The sequence below is a fragment of the Tursiops truncatus genome, chromosome 9 (genome assembly GCF_011762595.2).
Source record: "Tursiops truncatus isolate mTurTru1 chromosome 9, mTurTru1.mat.Y, whole genome shotgun sequence".
Classification (NCBI taxonomy): Eukaryota; Metazoa; Chordata; class Mammalia; order Artiodactyla; family Delphinidae; genus Tursiops; species Tursiops truncatus.
In genome coordinates this window covers 82,820,166-82,843,998 of record NC_047042.1, presented here as the reverse complement: position 1 = coordinate 82,843,998, position 23,833 = coordinate 82,820,166, and the positions used below count along the sequence as shown (strand labels likewise).

The window sequence follows — 23,833 nt, the reverse complement described above, 5'->3', positions numbered from 1 at the left end:
GTTTGCCTAATTTTAAGTTATTTCACTACCCCCATGTTACATATATAGACATGGCATATGTAATCTCTGAACCAGTAGCTTCTCCATCCCAAAAATATTTATTATTCATTTGTATGCTAGGCACTGTGCTAAGGAAAGGGCTGGGGACAAAATGGTAAGCAAAGTTATCAGTCACAGTGCCCCACTGTTGTATATATTCCAATCTAGTGGAGAAGACAAACACAAAAATAATCACAAAAATAAATGTGTAATTACAAACTGGGACAAGTACTATAAAAGATGACACAATCTAACTTAATAGATCTTTACTTCTCAAGATCTCAATTTTGATCCAATGCAGGATCAGAATTTAGAAACCAAATCTGCATTCTGAATTTCTGAGTGCTGCCAAACATTTAGGATGCTTCATTCATTCAACAAATACCATTGAGCAACTGTTCATGGCAGGCACAGTACTTGCACTGGGAGCACAATGGAGAATAACGTAGATCCAGTCCCTGCCACCTTAAGAGCTCACAATCTAGCTGGGGACAGACATTAATCAAATAATCACACAAATCGGTAAATAATAAAGCATCTATAATAAGTGCTCAGAGGCGCTGTGAGAGTCTTGGATAGAACAAGGGGCTTTAATATGCACAGGGAGGTCAGAAAGACTTCACAGAGGAAGTGTCAACTGAGATGAGTTCTTAAATATGAGTCAAAGTTTAATAAGGTGAAGAAGGAGGTAAGAGAGGGCAAATCAGAGGGAAGAGCATACACAACAGCTTTGTGGAGGGATGAAGCAAGGGAGTGAACAAAGACTGTGGTTGGAGTAGAGAGAGAAGCTGGGGAATGGGGCAAGATGAGGCTAGAGACAGGTGGGAGTCAAGCAGAGGGCTCCTGCCACCGAAAAGGGAACTGGATAGACACCAAGATTGGTAGCTAGGGTCGTGGCAATGGAAACAGAGAAAGTGGGCCAATTTCAGAGATATTTAGGAAATGAATGGAGAACAAAGTAATAGATGGGGTGTGGGGTGGAGAAGAGGAGAGGGAGGTGCCAAAATGGCTCTAGGTTTCTGCCTTGAGTAACTGGATGAGGAGGACAGATATTGGAAACAGACATTAATTTCTTTGGTTGGGGAGGAGAAGACTTTAGTTTTGCTGAACTTGAGACGCTATTAAAATATCCAGGAGGAGATTTTTCTCTTTCCTATTCTCTTTTAGTCAATCATTTGAAAGTATTTTTGATAATGTCTGTTTTGTGTTATTTGCATCTTCAATATACATGGAAATGGCTTTCTCCCTTAAAAACTACATACAAACATATGCACATATAGATGAAGTTTCTCTCTCTTACTTCCTACTCTTTCACCTCATCACTTACTCACCCCCAAGGTTCTCTGGCCTCTTCTCTTGGTTCTGCAGGTCTGACCAGGAGAAGCGAAAGGGAAAGCGACCTTTGCTGTTCAGTGGCACCAGAATAATGACCGTTATACTGCCTCTTTCCCTCCCCAGAAAGAAGCTAGCAGTAGCTATAGTGGGTGGCTTGCTTATAGCAACCATACTGACCTTTCACAGAACTGGGAAGAACTGGAAGGTATATTTGTCCCCCTTTAGAGGAGTGGGGGAAAGACTAAGAAAATGAGATTAAATTTGAAACTCTATATTCAATATCCTAGACAAACCTATGGGAGATGTTGGGCCCTGGCTCTACTATTCAGAAATTGGGGAATCTTGGGCAAATCACTTAACCTCTCTGAGCTAGTATTCTCATCCGCAAAATAAATACCTACATCTCAGGGTTCCTGTCAGGACTACTGAGAATATAAATCTGCTATACTATACAAATGTTAGTTACAACAATCCTCTGCACTCAGCAATTTCATAAACATGTAGAAAATGCAGATTTACTTTTAAAGTAGGATCAAATTCTGTATGGTTCTATTAACCTGTTTTCTTCACTTAATAATTCATCATCAGCATCTGAAAATATTAGAAAGATCTATGTCATCATGCTTAATGGAGTGTAGCAGTCCTATCTATGGATGAGCCATCGATTTATCTGACCAACCCCTTATCTTTGAACTTTTAGGTTATTCTCAATTTTTAAAAAAATACTATAAATAGTACAGTGACTGATATCTTTGCTCATTTAATCAATTATTTTCTTAGGAGAAAATTTCAAAAGGAAGCTGGATTAAAAAGTGTACACTGGGGGCACTTTTTATCCCAGTTGCCAAAATGCCCTCCAGAAAATTACACCAATTTACATTGCCTGTCTGATATGCCAACACTGCAAGTTATATATCTTTTTCCTGTTTGCCAACATGAGCCATGTAAAATGACTTTTTGTTTTAATTCCCATTTCTTTGAAAATTTCTGTGGTTGTTAAACATTTGTAGTTTCTCCTTTTATTTATGTTCTTTTGTCTTTGGGTATTTTAAAAAATATAATTTTTAAATGAAAAAATTTAAATATACAGAAAGGTGGAAAGAACAGTAAAATAAATGTCTGTACATCCACCACTTAGATTCAATAGTTGTACATTTTGGCATAATTACTTTATCTGCCATCTATACACACACACATTTTTTGGGCTAACCACTTAAAGTATAGACTTTGCAACACTTTTTAAAAACATATCTATCTATCTATCTATCTATCTATCTATCTATCTATCTATGTATTTGCGCCAGATCTTAGTTGAGGCATGCGGGATCTAGTTCCCTGACCAGGGATTGAACCCCGGGCCCCATGCATTGGGAGCTCGGAGTTCTTTAACCACTGGACCATCAGGGAAGTCCCAATACTTCTTAATATTTCAACATGCATCTTGGAAAAATAAGAGCATTCTCATATACAACTACAATACAATTATCACAACCTGCAAAAATAACGTACTTCCTTAATATCATCTTCTAATATCTGACCCATATTCAAACATATCTTTGGATCTTTTTTATTCATTAATCTGTTCCTATTTTTATTGATTTTTGAGAGCTCTTTTTATACTAAGAATGTTAATCATTAGTTCACTCCTTACTGTGTGACCCTGGACAAAATACTTAAGCTCTTAAACCTTCAATTTCTACATCTGTAAAGCACAGATAATAACAGATATATATATACATCATAGGGTTGCTGTAATGATTAAGTAAAAATCATAATGTGCTTAGCAGAAACAGGCACATTGTAAACACTCAGTAAATTGTAGTTGTTATTTTGAAAAATTTTTTTTCCAGTTTGTTGTTTTTGTTTTTGTTTACAGTGGCTTGCCATACATCCCAACTGTGGGCAAGGAGGTAATATGGGTAGAACACAGTATGGAGAAATAAATGAAACCCTAGAAAATATAAGAGAAACCTCAACACCACCTATTAAAAGACCCAGTAGGGACTTCCCGGGTGGCACAGTGGTTAAGAATCCGCCTGCCAATGCAGGGGACACAGGTTCAATCCCTGGTCCGGGAAGATCCCACATGCCGCGGAGCAACTAAGCCTGGATGCCACAACTACTGAAGCCCGCACACCCTAGAGCCCGTGCTCTGCAACAAGAGGAGCCACTGCAATGAGAAGCCTGCGCACCACAGCGAAGAGTAGCCCCCGCTCACCGCAACTAGAGAAAGCCTGCGCACAGCAACGAAGACACAATGCAGCCAAATAAATAAATAGACAAAAGTTAAAAAAAAAAAAATGGCCCAGTAAAGTTTTCAATCCCCCTTTGACAAATTTGTAAAATAACTGACAATCTTGAATCTGAAATCCATATTCCAAAGATGAATGGCCCTACTGAATTTTAATTTTCCAGAGTTCCCAGCAGCCTCCAGAAAGAGGAGCAAGAAGGAATATTAATGATGGCTTCAGGTAGGAGGACAAATGCAAATACCAAAATTTTAATAATGTTTAATGAGATAATACATGCAAAGTGCTTATAACATAACCTAGAACACAGCATTCAATAAATGTTAGACATTATTACAAAATCCAAATCATTTCTTTTACTGTTGTTAATATGAGATTATGTGGAATACACTGCATAATTGATTATGGTAAACATGAGCTCTGATTCTTTAATACCACACTGTGTACTGGTATATATATAAGATTAAAGAATATTCTGTACTTTGAAGGTTTACCAGAAGTCACCCCAAATAATCAGAAGCGTAGTGTCCCTTTGAAGGATATGGTTTAATTACTTTTTTAGTTTTGTACATGTTTATTATCCTACTGAGGTTTAGATATATTTTCGTTATTTTATTTTCTTACTGAATTATCCACTTAGTTAGGATTTTTAATTTAAAAGAACAAAATTAATGCATATCATTTCCTTACAATGTTCAATCTATTCTTATCTGCAATTATAACTCTTATCTCACTTCTAAGACTGTATATTTTTCTTCATCCTTTTTCTCAACTAGCATGCTAGAAGTTTTTCTATTTCATTGGATTTTTCATAGTACCATTTCTTGAATGTAACAATTCTACTTCTGTTTACAAAATCATTAATTTCTTCCTCATGTTTACTTACTCTATTTCTTAGACTTATTTTCTTGTTCCCTTTCCAGCTTCTGGCTTTAGATGTAGTTTCTTTTCCTTCTTGTGTATAAAAAAAAAAATCAAGGCAATAAACATTCCTTTGAGCATCAGTGTAGATCATAATTTTTAAAGTTTTTTAAAAATTGTTTTTAAGTAGTCTGCAAATTAAGTTGTTTTTTCAAATTTCCATGTGGCTGAAAATTCCTGTCACTCTTTTTTATATTAAGTTCTAAATTTTCTATACTTTGGTCAAAAACATGGCCTGTGTAATTTTCTGCATTTTACAATTTATTAAGATTTTCTTTGGGGCCTAACATATGGTCAATTCTTATAACCCATTCATGTAATTTTTCAAACATGGTATATTCAAAAATATATTTGTAAGATATCAATGTTAATATATCTATCCTTTATATTAACCTTATTAATTCTAATATTCAGATCTCTATGTTATTTATATTTTTCTTCCTTGATCTGACAAAGATAGCAAAGCCTCCTACTACCACTGTAGTTTCTTTTTATTTTTTTCTCCCATTTCTAACTTTTTGATCTACATTCTTTGCTTTAATGTTACTTGAGACATAAACTGCTTATCAACACTAGAAGACCTATGGTTCTCAGTTAATACTCATCTGTCTTGAGAATCTGGCTTTGTCTGATATTAATGCTGTGATCCATGATTTATTTTTGTAGGGATTTGTCTGACATACCTTTGCCTGTTATTTTGCTTTTAAAATTTTAACACCTTTACTGAAATATAATTCATATACCATACATATTAGTTTCCTATGGTTGCCACAAAGTATCACAAACTTGGTGGCTTAAAACAACAGAAATTCGTTCTCTTAGTTTCACAGGCTCAAGCTGTTGGCAGGGCTGGTTGTTCTGGAGGCTCTAGGGGAGAATCCATTTTCTCATCTTGCCTAGCTGCCGTCTAGCACATATTCCTTCACTCTTGACCCCTTCCCTGCACCCACCCTCTTGCTTCTGCCAACACATCTCCTACTTCTACATCAATCTCCCTTTGTCTCCCTCTTATATAAAGACACTCTGATTAGATTTAGGGCCTACCTGAACAATCCAGGATAATGTCCCCATCTCAAAAATCTTTAACTTAACCACACCTGCAAAGTCCTTTTTGCCATACAGTAACACTCAAAGGTTCCAGGGATTTGGATCTGTATATCTTTGGTGGCCGTTCATTAATCAGCCTACCACACACACCATACAATTCACCTGTTTAAAGTGTACAATTCACTCTTTTAAATATCTGTAGGGTCATGTAATAAGCATTATCATAATCTATTCCCCCTAAAAGAAACTCCATACCTACTAGCTGTCACTCTCCATTCCTTCATCCCCTTTCTCCAACCTGGCAACCACTCACCTACTTTCTGTCTCTATAGCTTTGACTATTCTGGACACTGCACATAAATGAAATCATACAACATGTGGCCTTTTGTGAATGGATTATTTCACTTAGCACAATGTTTTCAAGGATCATCCATGCCGTAATATTTATCAGTACTTCATTCCTTTTTATTGCTGAGTAATATTACACTGTATAGATAATACAACTTTTTTTAATCCATTCATCAGCTGATGGACATTTGGGTTATTTCCACTTTGTGGCTATTATGAATAATGCTGCTATGAACACTGTTATATATTTCTGTATGTAAGTTTTGCTGCAATGAACACTGTGTGTATAAGTTTTGTTTTCAGTTCTCTTGGGTAAACGTAGGAGTAGAATCGCTGGGTCATATGTAACTTTGCTTTTAACATTTTGAGAAATTGCTGAAGTTTTCCAAAGCAGCTGCATCATTTTACATTCCCAACAGCAATGTATGGGGCTTCCAATTTCTCGACATCCCAACACTTATTATTGTCCATAATTTTTCCAACACTTATTATTGTCCATCTTTTTTATTACAGTCATCCTAGTAGGTGTGAAGTATTTCATCGTAGTTTTGACTTTCATTTCCCTAATGATTATTTATAAAGTGCTCATGTGCTTCCTGGCCATTTCTATATTTTCTTTGGAGAAATATCTATTCAGATTCTTTGCCATTTTAAATTGGGTTAATTGTTTTTTGTTTTTGTTTTGGCCGCACTGCGCGGCTTGTGGGATCTTAGTTCCATGACCAGGAATCGAACCCATGCGCCCTGCAGTGGAAGCACGGAGTCCTAACCACTGAATCACCAGGGAATTCCAGGTTAATTGTCTTTTCATTGCTGAGTTATAAGAGTTCTTTATATATTCTGGATACAAATTCTGTATCAGATACATAATTTGCAAATATTTCCTCCCATTCTGTGGATTGTATTTTCACTTTCTTGATGGTATAGTTTGCATCTACTTTGAATATTTGTGAGTCACTGTAAGTATGTCACATAAATTAAATAGAATTGGGTTCTGATTTGGGTTGTTGTTGTTCCAATCTAAAAGCAAATCTTTATTTTTAACAACAATATAAATATAGTATTTATATTTATGGTTTATAACAGAATTAATTGGTCTCACTTATATTCCTTTGTTCTATACTTTGTGTTTTGTTTTTTTTTTTAATTCCTCCCCTTATTTTCTATCTTTTGTGTATAGACTTTCTTTCCTCTTTAGTGGTCTGGAAGACATATTTTGTCTCTAATTCTACTGGCATTTATTCTTTAGCCTATATTTATCAAGTGTCAGTCAACAGAAAAATATCTCCTGCTTTTTCTCAGTTTAGGCTATCATATGACCATTTTTTTCCCGTTTCATAGAGTCTGTAACTTTTTGTATTCTATGGAGGACTCCAACAGTTTTCTAACACTTTCTTTTGAATTTTTCAGTGAGTAATTTTCAGAGGTATTTTTCTGAGTCTTCCAGATGAGGCTTTTTCATAGATCACATTATTATTAGTAATAGTAATAATATCTAAAAATTTTAATACTGAAGAAGACATGCCCAGATTTCATGTTTGTCAACTACATGAGGGCTGCCTGTTAGGTACCATTTTGCACTAGAAGCCATCTACCACATTCCTGTAAGAAAAGGTCCTAATATGCATCCTATTCTGGGGCCTCGGGAATTTAAAGGAAAACTCAAAACAAAACTCAAAAATGTTAAGAAAGAACCACAACATCTGTGTGTGTGAAAAAAAATACACTAAAATCTCAACTGATTACTAATTCTGAACTCTTGAAATGTCTGTTCAATGTGGGAGATCTAATAAATGTTATTGTAAGCTAATAAATCTTATCCCAGTAAAAATAAAATGCAATTTAAATCTAGACAGATCATCATTCTACAAATGATTCAAAGTTATTTCAGCCAGCAATGAGTAGTTCACATAGTATAAGTATGCAAGGGTAAAATACTATTTTTATAAAGTTAGCTATGGATAAATATATAATCAAAATATTCAACTATATTTCAAAATTGAAGCAGTGTTAAATCAATTCTTTGAAGAAATACAAGAGATTTAAAATATGCAACTCAGACTTCCCTGGTGTTGCAGTGGTTAAGAATCCGCCTGCCAGGGCTTCCCTGGTGGCGCAGTGGTTGAGAGTCCACCTGTGGATGCAGGGGAAACGGGTTCGTGCCCCAGTCCAGGAAGATCCCAGGAAGATCCCACATGCCGCGGAGCAGCTGGACCCGTGAGCCATGGCCGCTGAGCCTGCGCATCCGGAGCCTGTGCTCCTCAACGGGAGAGGCCACAACAGTGAGAGGCCCGCGTACCGCAAAAAAAAAAAAAAAAAAAAAGAATCCGCCTGCCAATGCAGGGAACATGGGTTCAATCCCTGGTCTGGGGAGATCCCACATGCTGTGGAGCAACTAAGCCCGTGCACCACAACTACTGAGCCTGTGCTCTAGAGCCTGCAAGCCACAACTACTGAGCCCGCGTACCACAACTCCTGAAGCCCATGCACCTAGAGCCCGTGCTCCGCAACGAAGAGTAGCTCCCGTCCGCTGCAACTAGAGAAAGCTTGAGTGCAGCAACGAAGACCCAACGCAGCCAAAAAATTAATTATTTTTTAAGTTAAAAAAATAAAATAAAATATGCAACTCAGAAATCAGTGATCAATAAAATGCTCCCAGGTTTGCCTCATGAAGTTCACATCTTGAGTAAACACCATTTGTTTCTGACATAATCAGTAATATTCTTACAAAATCTTGCATTGGTTTCTTAAAGAACACAACGTCATTTTTTCCATTGCATCTGATGAGGTAAAATACCTTGTTATGGAAAGTAGAAACAGAAATGATCTTTTTATTTTGATCTGCATAAAGGAGTTTGAAAACCAGGCCCAACTCCAACCTCTGGATGAAGGGAAGATAGAATAACTATTGTGCTAGACTAAGAATCAAAAAAATATGAACAACAACCCACAGAAAACAAACGGTATCTGAGAACACAACTCAAGTTTTCTTACCACATTCTCCAAAGGAGCTGCACCGAACACTTTAAAGACAGGGTTGGGTTTGGAGGGTGAGATACAAAGGACAATAGCTTGCTGTCCTACTCGAGTAGTGTATTCATCTAATGTGGCTCGAAGTTTCCTGAATCAGAGAATGAAAAGAAACAAAAACAATTAAAGAAGATAGAAATTACAGCGATACAGACACAAGATTTACTTTGACTTGGGACAATTTATTCTGATTAGATATGTTTCTTTTACCTGAATTGTGAAAAGGAAGCGTGTGAGGTTTAATATCCTGTTCAGTAGAAATATGTACATACCTTTGTCCTGAAGACCCACGATTAGCTCACTGATAGATATAAGGGTCTACCTCAGGTTTACCTCAGGACACAGCCATGACACAATGCTGAACACAGCGAGTATCATACTTCCTGATCTCATCAATACCAAAGGGGTTTTCTCTTACTGCTGCAAAGATTAATGCTGAGATATCCTCTTATAGACTTTATTATATCAACTCCATGTTTAATGAAGGGGCCTTAAATCACCTGCTTCTAATTTCTTTGACCGATATAATCATTGTTTATGTCTTACTGACATAATTTTATCCAAAAATACTACTTCAAAAATGTTGCCATTTGCAGATTTTCATTGTGATATAAACAATAATTCTTAGTCCCGAAGTATTTTACAAATGAGGATGGAGTAAAAGAGCTTTTTCAAATATATCAACATTGGATGAAAGAGAAACACTGTCCTTTCCCTCTGAAATCATGGGAAATTAAAGTTCTACATCCTATAATTCTTCTGGGAACTTGGTCTACCCTTTCAAGGGACTGGTGAGTCATGCCAATTCAAATGAAGCAAAGCCAACATATCACAAGAAAGTTTTCCATCTTTCTCCAAAAGCATGTACTATTGTGTCTATGACCATTATAGAAAAAATATTTCTATAAATAATACATTCTAATTCCTCCTGCCTGTACTATCATTAAAGGAAATGGAATTTATCATTAAAGGAAAGGAAATTTTTTGGCCCATCTAGTGGTATATAACTTCTTTGCTGAAAGCTACTGTTAAGTACTTTCTGGATTTTCCCTTCAGTTTCTTACTTATGTTCTCAATACAGACTATATTTTCCAGCTTTTGTCACATATCATTTACATGGACTGGCACTCTGAATTCAACATTCCAGTAAACATCTTAAGTATTTGGATATAGTATTTAAAACACTACAAGAAGAAACTTCTGGAACATTTTATAGACTAAATTTCTTATCATATATGAATACATGTTATGCAACCTGTCAAAATATTAAGTCCTCCATGCACCACATCTGTGTAATAATCTTTCTTTGCAACCTACAAACTCTTCAGAAGAAATAAAACTGAGCAAAGGACCACATGCCAAACAAGAAATTTGGTGGCATTCCTTGAAGGAATGAAGATCGAAAATATATTCACTGTCTCCAATTCCTCTCTTCCCATTCTGTCTTGAAGACACTCCAGTCCTTTCATCCTTACCGCTCCTTTGAAAACACTCTTGTCAAGTTCAATCATGACCTCCATGTTGCTAAATCTAATGGTCAATTTGCATCTTACTCAACCTGTCAGCAGCATTTGACAGTGCTGATCACATGCCCCCCTTCTTCAAACACTTTTTGCACTTGGTTTCCAGAATACCACTCTCTTGGTTTTCCTCCTGACTCACTGGTTGTTTCTTAGACTCCTTTGATAATTCCTCTCATTTCTCTAACCCCTAAGGGTAAAGTGCTTCGGTCCACACTCATTCCCTAGGTGATCTCTTCCAGACTCATAGTTTCAAATACTACCAATGTGCTTGTATCTTCAGCTAAGGTCTCTCCTTTGAATTACAGACTCATATACCCAACTGCTTATTCTGTATCTCCACTTAATGGTTAAGAGGTATCACAGACTTAATGTGTCCAAACCAAATTCCCGATTCTGCCCTACCCTCACTCTCATACTTGATCCTCTTCCAGTAAGTGTCATCTCAATCCTTCCAGGAATCAGACCAGAAACCCTGAGGTCACGCTTCACTCCTTTTTTTCTCTCACACAGCACATCCAATCCATCAAGGAATCATATTGGGGTTACTTTTGAAATACATCCAGAACCTGACCACCTCTTGCTGGCTTTGCTACTGCCACATTGGTTTTAAGACACTGTCATTTCTGGCCTGGATTACTACAATAACCTCCTAATTGGTCTCCCTGCTTCCATTCTTGTACCCCCAGAGACTATTCTCAACACAGTAGCCTGAGTGATACTTTTAAAACACAAGCCAGATCATATCATTGCTTTGACCAAAAGTCTTCATTGACTTCCTATGTCACTCCGAGTAAGAGTCAAAGCCCTTATATTGGACCAGAAGATGCCATGGTGTGGCTCTCCACTACTACTCTGACCACACCTCCTCTCATTCTTTCCCTAGTTGTTCCTCAAACATGTCTAACACATTCCTTCCCACTTCAGAACCTTTGCTCTTACTATTTCCTCTGCCCAAAAAGTTCTTCCCCTAGACATCAACATGGTTGCCCTTATACTTACTTCAGGTCTCTGTTCAAAGGCTGGCTTATGAAAGAAGACCATTCCTATAGAAAACGAGAAACTACTATATCCCCCCTAATCCCCTAAACCTTTCTATTTTCCTTACTCTGCTTTGTTGTTTCCCATAGCACTTTCATCATCTGACGTATTACATACTTGTTTATTTTCTTTTTCCCTCCACTAGAATATAAGCTCGTTAAGGGAATTTATTTTGTTAACTGTTGTATTCCCAAGGCCTAGAACAATGCCTGGCACATAGCAGGCATATAAGTTTTCTCTGAATGAATTAATGTGATACTACTCATCTGTTAATCATACTTCTAGTTTCATTTATTTGTCTTGCAAGAGTACTTTAAAGTCTAATTCTGTCATCAAAGAATTTAACTTGATGTCCCTTGATGAACCTAATAAGGTATAGTCTAACTCTGTCATCCACTCCATAAAGTATTTGAGGAACAGCAACAATATGAGAAAGGAAGCCCTCACCTAAGCAAACGTGTTTGCTGTCTCTTCCGGATAGACGGATTAGACTCAAACACATGAGGCCGTTTCCGTTTCTTTCCTGTTGCCACAGCAGCAGCAGCAGCCATTCCCACAGGACCTGAAATAAGAAGGGATGCGCTGAGATTAGGCAGAGCCTGTTAGCTATACAAGGCAGAAAACAATTAGAGGTACAAAAAAGTAGCACTTATTTCCTCATATGTTATCAATAAATATAGATACTCCTGATATCAATATACTTCACCACTGTTCAACATGGATCATTTTTTAGTTTACCATTAAAACTTACAACAAATCTTTTTAAAAAGTAAATGACTTATACTTCCACGCCACACACCAGCTTGAATTTTATATAATGTGTTTTTTTGTTTTGTTTTGTCAGCATACCCATACTGTTAAGGCAATATTCTCCAAGGTGCTAGATGAAATTGCAGCATTGAGAGGAACAGTTTGCCAAAACAAAAAAGTCGCAGATTTCAAATTTCGTTTCCATCCCCGTGTCCCTCTATCCATTACTCCAAGAAACTGCCAAGTTAAGGAAGTCAGAGAAAATCACTCATACCTGGAACTCCAATACCACCACACCACATATAAGAGAAATATCTAGAAGGATACCATCTTAATCGGAAATTTTTTTTTTTCTATATCTGAGAATTATGCCCTAAATGGAGCTGTTGACCACAAGGTCATGTTGATGAAAGCATCCTGGCAGGAAAGAGATGAAAACTGTCCCACTCTAAGGAAAAAATGTTAATAAAATTTGGTCTGGTTTGCCCTGAAACTAATAACTGAAAGAAAGGGTAGGCCTCAAGGAATTATTACAGCCTCCGATTCATGCAATCTCAACATATCAAGGGCATTCCTTTTTTTAAACAAAACAAAAAACCCGACAATCCACCTTCATCCCTATTTGTGAACCTGTAAAAGGCTTAAATGAAAATTAGGTTTAAGTGCTCACGTTATCCTAGCATATATGTTCTACAAGTGGCTCAATTAAAATAGGCCTCCCTATTTTAATCTAGATGAGCCTCTCTACATGTTGTTTAGTAGTATACTCAGTCTGACTTAAATAAACTCCTCTAAAGAGCCCCAAAGTAATTAAAAAATAAATTAATGCCTTTTACCTTCCTTTCCATCATAAACAGCTGGAAGAGGAAAAAAATCTTATTGATGCATTTTTTCCAACATTTAATTTTTTAAAAATTGAGGTAATAACACTTAACATGAGATCGACTGCCTTAACAAAATTTTAAGTGTACAGTACAGTACTGTTAACTATAGGCACAATGTTGTACAGTAGATCTCTAGAAACGTATTCATCTGGCAGCACTGAAACTTTATGCTGTTAACAGCAACTCCCCATTTCCACACCCCAGCCCCTGGCAGCCACCGTTCTACTCTCTGCTTCTAAGTGTTTGAATATGATACCTCATATAAGTGGAACCATGCAGTAGCTGTCCTTCTGACCTGGTGTATCTTACTTAGCATAATGCCCTCAAGGTTCATCCATGTTGTCATATACGGTAGGATTTCCTCTTTCTTTAAGGCTGAATAATATTCCATATATACATACCACACTTCCTTTATCCATTCATCTGTCAATGGACATTTAGGTTGTTTCCACATCTTGACTACTGTGAATAATGCTGCAATGAATACAGGAATGCAAATATCTCTACGAGATCCTGACTTCAATTCTTTTGAATAAACATCCATAGGTAGAATTGCTGCATCATATGGTAGCTGTTATTTTTAATTTTTTAAGGAACTTTCATACTGTTTTCCACAGGGGCTGAACCATTTTACATTCTCACCAACAGCATACAAGGGTTCCAATTTCTCCACATCCTCGCCAATACTTATTTTTTGGTTTTCTGATAATAGCCATCCTAACAGGGGTGAGGTGGTCTCTCAACTGTGGTTTTAATTTATATGTCCCTGATGATTAGTGATGTTGAGCATCTTTTCATATACTTACTTTTTGGCCATTTGTATGTCTTTAGGGAGATGTCTATTCAAGTCCTTTGTCCATTTTAAAATCAGGTTATTTGTTATGCTATTGAGTTGTGGGAGCCCAACACTTTATTATTAAAACTTTAAAATATATTAAAAAAACGTTAACATATATAGCAAAGTTGAAAGACCTTTACAGTGAACATTCATATATCTACCACCTAGATTCTACCATTAACATTCTAGTATATGTAACTATCCATCTTTCTACACGTTCATCAACCCATATTGGGTTTTTTTTAATGCATTTCAAAGTAAACTGCAGTATGATTCCCCCTAAATACTTCAGTAGGAATATCATTAGCTAGAGTTTAATATTTATTCACAATTTTTTTCTTTTGAGGTAAACTTTACATATTACAAAATGTACAAATCATTCAATAAATTTTCAAAAATGCATACAACTATGAAACCCAATCCCTTACTAAGATATATAATAGTATCATCACTACAAAATTTCTCTCATGTCCCTTCCCAATCAGTTCCCACGGTACCTCCCACCATAAGAACACAATTACTGTTTTTTCACCCTACGTTAGTTTTGCCTATTCTAGAGCTTCAAATTAATGGAATCATACAGTATCTACCCTTTTGTGTAAGATTTCTTTCAATTAGAATAATTTTTTTAAGATTTGTCCATGTTGTTATATGTATCAGTAGATTGTTCCTTTTTATTGCTGAGTAATACTCCAGAGTATGAATAAACCACAGTTTATCCATTATTCTACTGATGGTCACTTTGGCTATTTCTAGTTTTAGGTATTATGAATAAAGCTGCTTAACTAAATTAATTAATTAATGCAGTTTAAATAAAAATCCTCATTTTTTTGTGTGGAACTTGATAACGTTATTCTAAATTTTAAATGGAAGTGCAAAGGCCTAAGAATAGCCAAAACAATTTCTGAAGATTTTAAAAAGGAGGCAGAGGCACTCATCCTACCAAGTATCAGTAGTTACTATAAGGCTACAGTCTTTAAGACAGAGTGGAACTGACTGAAAGATAGACAAATAAACCAACACAACTGACTCGAGAGTTCACAAACACCCTTCTGTGTCAGAAGACAGAGGTGGGAAAAGGATGGATATTAAAAGTATGGTGCCGGAGTAACTGACTGTCTGCATGGAAAAATAATGAAAGTAGATTCATACATCATACTATACATGAAAATAAATTCCAGGTGGATTAAAGGGCTAAATGTAAAACAAAAACATCAATAAAACAACAAAAATAAACTTTATAACTTCTACAATAAACTACTGGAAAGTATTTATAAACTCAGGGTTAAGAAGAACTGCTTAAACAAGACTCCAAAAGCATAAACTGTAAGGTAAAACACTAATAATTTCACAATAATATAAAATCAAAACCTTTATGGACAAAAAGAAGTAACAAAAAATTGGGGAGGGAGTGGGCAACAAACTAGGAGATAATTGCAATACATATTACCAAGAAAACACTAGTATTAAAAAATATCAATAACTCTAAAAAAAAAAGACAATACATTTGGAAAATGGACAAAGGAAATATGCAAAATAAGAAAAGTTAATAGTCAATAAAGTTCTGACATGATGCTCTATCTTGTCTTCCCTCACTGGCTGGAACCTCTTGCTCAGACAAGCAAATTAAACCAACACTGAGACACTGTTTCATACCCATCGGACTGGCAAAAATGAAAAACAATTGACAATATCAAATGTGGTGAGGATGAGAAGCAACAGGCACTCTAGTACACTGCTTGTGGGAATGCAAATGAATTAAACTATTTGGAAAGACACTTGAGATATCTAGTAAAGTTGAAAATGTGCCTATCTTTGCCCTCCAATTCCCCTCCTGGTTATACCCTCAAGCAGTGTTTTTGTTTTGTTTTGTTTTTTTAAGCAGTGCTTTTCAAACTGCGGATTTCCACCTGTTGGTGGCTCATGAGTAGTTTTTGTTTCTGTTTTTTTAATAAAATGGAATAAAGTAAAGAGATTAGAACACATGAGAGTGTGTCACTTGCGGGAGGAGTTAAGTATTGCTTCATGAGAAATTATTATTTTAGTTATATGTGCATCTGTTTATTCTAGATCACAATGTATTACTGTGGGACACTGTCAAAAGAACTCTGAAAACCAAAGCCAAGAGATCTCTCAATGTGTACAAGAAAACATATAAAATAATTTTCATTTGCCGCAATTGTAAATACCAAAAAATTATAAACAACCTAAGTGTTCTCCCAATATACAACATACTTAGATAATGAATGGAATACTAAATAACAGTCAAAATGAAAACATCTAGCCACATTATCAACATAAATGAATCTCAGAAAAATAATACTGAATGAAGTACACACTGTTAGACAAAAAATATCAGAGTGATACCATTTATATAGAATTTAACACATGCAAAAACAATGTTAAATATTGTTTACTGATAAAACACATACAAAAAAATATGAAAGACATGTAAGAGAATGATAAAGACCAAATTCAGAATAGTGGTTACTTCAGTAGAGAGAGAGAAGGAAATAGGATTAGAAAAAGCAGTAACCAGCTACCCCTCCTGCTCCGTTTACCTTACACTTCATTATATTCTTCAGAGCCATCAGTGCTTTATGAAATTATTTTACTTTATTATTTGTACCCTTCTCTCCACCACTGGTCTGTAAGCTCCTTTAGGAGCAAGCTCTTGCCAGTCTTTGTTCACAGTACTATATATAATAATATAAGGCATATAATATTGATAATTCCTCAATAACTGTTGAATGATTCAGTGGTAAATCATTTCTACCAGTTGGGCCTCAGTTTCCACATCTGCCACATGAAAGGGTTAAAGTTCTTTGCTAATCTTAAAACTATGACAGGGGCTTCCCTGGTGGTGCAGTGGTTGAGAGTCTGCCTGCCGATGCAGGGGACACGGGTTCGTGTCCCGGTCCGGGAAGATCCCACATGCTGCGGAGCGGCTGGGCCCGTGAGCCATGGCCGCTGAGCCTGCGTGTCCGGAGCCTGTGCTCTGCAGCGGGAGAGGCCACAACAGTGAGAGGCCCGCATACCGCAAAAAAAAAAAAAAAAAAAAAAAAAACTATGACAGTGCAGTACAGTAATGTCGCAAAACTGTGCCTCAAAAGCATCTTCCATCCTAGGAAAGAAGTTGAACTGGATTTATTGTGTTAGGATGCCCTCTTCTGGGAAGTATAAAAATTTCAAAACAAATATTTCACAAACAGTTTATGTGTGTTTTGTCACTAAGCCTTATTTTTAAATTCACCATTCCAGAAATACACAGTAGATAACACCTGATAGGAATAAGTTTATTTTCATTGCAGCTGTCTTCTTCACCTTAAATACAGCATAAACTAAAAAAAAATGTAGTATTTTGGCCATTTCTGATCATTGATTTCCTGTCCAGCTTTTCCTAAATATCTTCTAACATCAGTGTTCCTTATACAATATTAGACCCATCCAAGCATGGTCTACATGTAGTCTTCCACACAGTGCTAAATATACAATGTAAATAGCAAAGAGAATGACACAAAGTATCACTCAGCTTTAAGTCATTTAGAGGCCCAGAAGAAAACCTCAAAACCTGGGCTTCCCTGGTGGCACAGTGGTTGAGAGTCTGCCTGCCGATGCTGGGGACACAGGTTCGTGCCCCCGGCTGGGAAGATCCCACGTGCCGCAGAGCGGCTGGGCCCGTGAGCCATGGCCGCTGAGCCTGCACGTCCAGAGCCTGTGCTCCGCAACGGGAGAGGCCACAACAGTGAGAGGCCTGCGTACCACAAAAAAAAAAAAAAAAGAAAAAGAAAACCTCAAAACCTTAAATTGGATTAAGATGATCCAGGATTGCTAGTGCCCTCAGGCATTTGGTAGAAGCAAACAAAAATCCTCTCTAGAGGCGGATAATATTATTCTAGTTCCCAAATTATTTCTGAAAATGGTTTTCCAAACACACACACATCCAGCATTCATCCAAATATAACCAATATGTGAAGAGAAAAACCAACATGAACAAGAAACAGCACTAGTAACATATCACAGGAACAGACCCATAGGCACTTCAGAAAGTAAAATGACTAAATGGCCTGTAAAATCATAACTCTTACTTTTCTCATAGATATTAACAAAAAAAATATTTTTTCTATAATAACTGAAAACTGTAATACTGCAAATTTGGGAGGGAGAAAAAAAACACTAGAAATTCTAAAACTAGAAAACAAAACCATTACCAAAACTAATAACTCAATGGACAGACTTAAAATCACCTTAGACATAGCTGAAGAAAAAAATTAATAAACTGGAAGACCGGCTGCAGAAACTACATAGAATGAAGCATGAAGAGACAAAAGGGTAGTAATACAGAACAGAAGGAAAGAGACATAAAGGCTTCAATATGAAGACTAATATATTTCATTGGAGTCAAAGAAGGAAAAGAGACGGAATGGAGGGGACGCAAAACTGAAGCAAAATGTATGGCTAAGATTTTCCAGGATTGATGAAAGACATCAATCCAAAGATTCAAGATGTTTAAAGGAACTGTAAACAGAATAAATGAGAAGAAATCCAGAGCCAGCTATATCACAAAAACTAAAGACAGAGAAAATCTTAAAAGCAGTGGAGGAGGGGTCTGTGTGGGAGATAACCTTCCAAGGAACAGCTGTTAGAATGAAAAAGCTGAATGCTCAAAAGCAAGAATGGAAACCAGAGACAGTGGAATAGCATCTTCAATATGAGGAGAGAAAATAACTGCCAACCTAGAATTCCACACCTAGGGAGACCATCCTTCAAGACTGAAGGTTAAATAAAGACATTCTCAGGTAAGCAAAAACTAAGAGACTCTACTACTAGCAGAACCACGCTGAAGGAAATAAAATGGTATCTTTAGGCAGAAGAAAAATTCTCAGAAGGCAAGTGGGATATAAGGGGGAAAATTAACATCGACTATGTATAAAACAAAAATAATGTCATACAGGGCTTAAAATATACAAAGAATTAACACACAGAACAACAACAGCATATAGGTCAGAAGCAGGGGAATGAAATTCAAGTGTTCTAAGAAACTTGCATTATCCCTAAAAAGAACAAAAGTACCATTTACATAAGACTCTGAAATAAGTGAAGGGTGTATATTTCTAGGTGTACCACTAATAGCAAAAGTATGCATAACTTCCAAACTAACAAGAAAAAAATGAAACAAAAACTTTTCAATCACTCCAAAAGAAAATTGAAGGAAAAGTAAACAGAACAAGTGAGACAAAGGGAAAGCATATAGTAAACATGATAAATTTAAACCCAAATATATCAGTGATTACATTTAATGTAAATGGACTAAATGCTTGAGTTAAAAGTGAAGAGTGGGGACTTCCCTGGTGGCACAGTGGTTAAGAACCTGCCTGCCAATGCAGGGGACACAGGTTCGAGGCCTGGTCTGGGAAGATCCCACATGCTGCAGAGCCACTAAGCCCGTGCGCCACAACTACTGAGCCTGCGCTCTAGCCTGTGAGCCACAACTACTGAACCCGCATGCCACAACTACTGAAGCCCACGCACCTAGAGCCTGTGCTCTGCAACAAAGAGAAGCCACTGCAATAAGAAACCCATGCACCACAACGAAGAATAGCCCTGCTCGTGGCAACCAGAGAAAGCTCGCGTGCAGCAATGAAGACCCAATGCAGCCATAAAAAAAAATTAATTAATAAATGAATGAATTTTTTTAAAAAAGTAAAGAGTGCTGGAATGGAGGAAAAAACAAAACCAAAGTTTTTATCACTAATAGTACGTGAGTCTGCAACTTAAGTCTCAGTGTAATACACGTACAAGTTATAAATTTAAGGCTTAAAAAGAAATCATGAAGATATGATGACAATAAATGTGAGTGCCTGTATCCTAGGTTCTTTCAGATAAGCACAGTATCAGAGTTAAGCCAAAAATGAAGAGCTTCCAATACAAACATTACCTGCAGCAGCCAGATGGGCTGTTACCTCATCAGCCGCTGTGGAGTTGAGTATGTCTGAATCATCATACGAGGTGTCTTCAGGAGAAGAAGGTGAGTCTTCATCAGCACTCAACATACTGTGTTCAGTGTAGGTAGCCACATGGACCTGCTGAACTTGCTGGGCCACTGCATGGGCTTCTATGGTAGCCATGTGTTCAGTTTGGGTCACTCCGTGTTCCTCCATGAAGATCTACTGTCAGAAAAAAGGCAAAGAACAGGATTCAGTGTGTAATATATTCCAATGCTTAAAATAAGAGATATTTTCCTCAAGAGCAGAGGAACTCTGACAAGCCTTTGATTTTACTACATACCTCACCACACCAAGTCGTAGGAAATGGGGAGCATCATTCCAATGACATAAAAATAGAATATTTTCCTTGTGTGAAACTATTTTGATAGTTTTTTTTTAACCAACTGTGTGATTTTTATTGATGGGCGACAACTTTATACTCCTAGCTATCACTAACTGTGTACAATTAGAGACGCGGCATCGTAGAAGAGCAGACAGCAGAATTAGACAGCAGACGCAGGGAATTATCAATCTTCATTATTTTGCCCATTTTTCATTATGTGTACACAGAAGCACGAATGCAATTTGAAATCTTTTAATGGCAATAAAGTTACAATCACCCACCTATGTGACTGACATCTTAACTCCAAATATTTGATCTGCAATGTGTACGTAAGCAGCTTCTCATCACACAATTATTAAAATGTATTTTTCCTATTAGGAACCAGCAACTTATTTTTTGTGTTGGTTTATCTTTTGAAGTAAGAACGATTTCTTCTCTGATAACTGGCTCATTTTTATCATTTATCAAAAACTAAAGGCTGGGCTTCCCTGGTGGCGCAGTGGTTGAGAGTCCACCTGCCGATGCAGGGGACACGGCTTCGTGCCCCGGGCCGGAAAGATCCCACATGCCGCGGAGAGGCTGGGCCCGTGAGCCATGGCCGCTGAGCCTGTGCGTCCGGAGCCTGTGCTCCGCAACGGGAGAGGCCACAACAGTGAGAGGCCCGCGTACCGCAAAAACAAAACAAAACAAAACAAAAAACTAAAGGGCGAGGGAAGAAAGTGTGATGGATTAAAAATTTTATTTTTTTAAGGAAAGATAAAATTCATTTTCACAAATTTACAAGTGTTGCTGCTGGTGCAGGATTTATTCTACTATGCAGTTGGACTGGGAATCAAATGCAAGTTCCCCTTCTTACTCAGGAACGGCATTATTTCGGAAATGTGGGTTTTTGTGTATTTGCTTAAATCAAGTGACAGTCTGTCCCAACCAGATGGAAATTCATTGTGCTAATTTTATACCTCAAGTCACAAAACAATAAATATCCTTGATATTATATATAATGATAAAAAAGATATTTAAAAGATCCTGGTGACTAGCATATGACATTGTGGACATAAAAACAGTAAGTAAGGGCTTCCCTGGTGGCGCAGTGGTTAGGAGTCTGCCTGCCGATGCAGGGGACATGGGTTTGTGCCCCGGTCCGGGAAGATCCCACATGCCGCGGAGCGGCTGGGCCCGTGAGCCATGGCCGCTGAGCCTGCGCGTCCGGAGCCTGTGCTCCGCAACGGGAGAGGCTACAACAGTGAGAGGCCCGCGTACCGCAAAAAAAAAAACCAAAAAAACCCCCCAAAAAACAGTAAGTAAAATACTTAACATTTTCTTTATATTTCAAACACAAATGGGAGTTAAACATTTTGTCCCCAAAATGTGATTATTCAAATTGGTTTTTCTGCTTATAGAACTGTGTTTCTTATAAACCCTGAAATGATGCAGTAGTAAGATAAAGGTTTGCTCTCCTAGTGTACTTATGATCTGTCCCCTCTTCTTCCTCCCTAACCTACAGAGAAGTATATTAACCTTAAAAATTTTTTTGAAGCATACGTACATACATATGATTTAAAATAAAAAGAGGTTCGCAATACATATATTATTCTTTGACAATATATCTGGACTTTTTTTTTTTTTTTTGCGGTACGCGGGCCTCTCACTGTTGTGGCCTCTCCCATTGCTGCTGAGCACAGGCTCCAGACGCGCAGGCTCAGCGGCCGTGGCTCACAGGCCTAGCCGCTCCGCGGCATGTGGGATCTTCCCAGACCGGGGCACGAACCCGTGTCCCGTGCATCAGCAAGCGGACTCTCAACCACTGCACCACCAGGGAAGCCCTATCTGGACATTTTGACATGTCAAAACATACAAATCTACCAGACCTTTCTAAATAGCCAAAGAACACTTCACTGTATCGATGTGCAATAATTATGCAACCAATCACCTACTGATATATAGGAAGGCAGCTTTCAAATTTTTGGTATTGTGAACAGCAGTGAAGTGAACATCCTTTTATATCAAACTATGCATACTGGTCCTCAAAAAACTTTAAGAAGAATTACCATATGATTCAGCAATTCCACTTCTGGATGCTATGCTGGGAGAACTGAAAGTAGGGTCTCAAAGGGCTATTTGTACACCAATGTTCATAGCAGCATTTTCACAATAGCTAAAAGGTGGAAGCAATCCAGCTATTCACTAACAGATGAATTAGTAAGCAAAACGTGGACATACATACAATGGAATGTTACTCAGCCTTAAAAAGGAAGAAATGGAAACTAGGAAGAGAGGGGATCTTCCTCAAATTGATAAGAAAAAAATCTACAAAAAATCTACAGCTAGCATCATACTTAATGGTGAGAAACTAGAAACTTTCCCGCTAAGATGAGAAACAAGATAAGGATGTCCCCTCTCATCACTCCTTTTTGACATTGTACTGGGATTCCTAGCCAATGTAGTAAGACAAGAAAAAGAAATAAAACTGTCTTTGTTCACAGATGACATGATTGTTTATGCAGGAAATCCAAAAGAATCAATAACAATTAAAAAAAAAAACCTGGAACGAGTAAGTAATTATAGCAATGTTGTAGGATACAAAGTTTATATACAAAAGCCAACTGCTTTCCTATATACCAGCAATGAACAATAGAATTTACCATTTACATTATCAACCAAAAATATGAAACACATAGGTATAAATCTCACATAACGTACAAAATCATGAGGAAAACTATAAAACGTTGATGAAAGAAATAAAGAACTAAAATAGACAGATATTCCAGTTCATGGATAGGAAGACTCAATAATGTCAAGATGTCAGTTCTTCCTAACGATCTATGGATTCAATGCAATCCCAATCAAAATCCCAGAAAGTTATTTTATGGATATTGACAAATTAGTTCTAAAGTTTATATGGAGAAGCAAAAGACCCCGAATAGCTAATACAATATTTTATTTATTTATTTATTTATTTTTGGCTGCGTTGGGTCTTTGTTGCTGCACGTGGGCTTTCTCTAGTTGCAGTGAGCGGGGGCTGCTCTTCCTTGCCGTGTGTGGGCTTCTCATTGCAGTGGCTTCTCGTTGCAAAGCACGGGCTCTAAGTACATGGCCTTCAGTAGTTGGGGCTCACAGGCTCCAGAGCACAGACTCAGGAGTTGTGGCACAGGCAGCATGTGGGATCTTCCCGGACCAGGGATCGAACCCGTGTCCCCTGCATTGGCAGGCGGATTCCCAAGCACTGTGCCACCAGGGAAGTCCCTAATAAAATATTGAAGGAGAGGAATAAAGCTGGGAGACTGACACTCCTTGACTTCAAGACTCACTATAAAGCTACAGTAATCAAGGCAGTGTGGTACTGGTAAAAGAATAGACAAACAGATCAATGAAACAGAATAGAGAGCCCAGAAATAGATCCCCATAAATACAGTCAACTGATCTTTGACAAAGGAGCAAAGGCAATACAATGGAGCAAAGATAGTGTCTTCAACAAATGGTGCTGGAATACTGGACATCCAC

The 23,833-nt window shown here is 37.3% G+C and overlaps 1 protein-coding gene across 17 annotated transcripts in view; it reads right to left on the bottom strand.

Moving 5' to 3' along the window:
• Positions 1-23,833, bottom strand: part of NRF1 (nuclear respiratory factor 1) — a 137,302-nt gene that overhangs the window by 70,217 nt on the left and 43,252 nt on the right. For 16 of the 17 annotated variants that reach the window (XR_002174125.3, XR_012334067.1, XR_012334068.1 and 13 more), the window contains exons 2-4: positions 19,941-20,172; positions 11,978-12,092; positions 8,934-9,060 (exon numbers count right to left, since the gene is read on the bottom strand). Coding sequence is in view for 12 of the 17 variants with exons in the window: in XM_019924150.3 (XP_019779709.1) it covers positions 8,934-9,060; positions 11,978-12,092; positions 19,941-20,163 (465 nt within the window). In the remaining 5 variants the exon portion in view is untranslated. The remainder of the gene's footprint in view (positions 1-8,933; positions 9,061-11,977; positions 12,093-19,940; positions 20,173-23,833) is intronic. The other variant, XM_019924097.3, reaches the window with a different exon arrangement.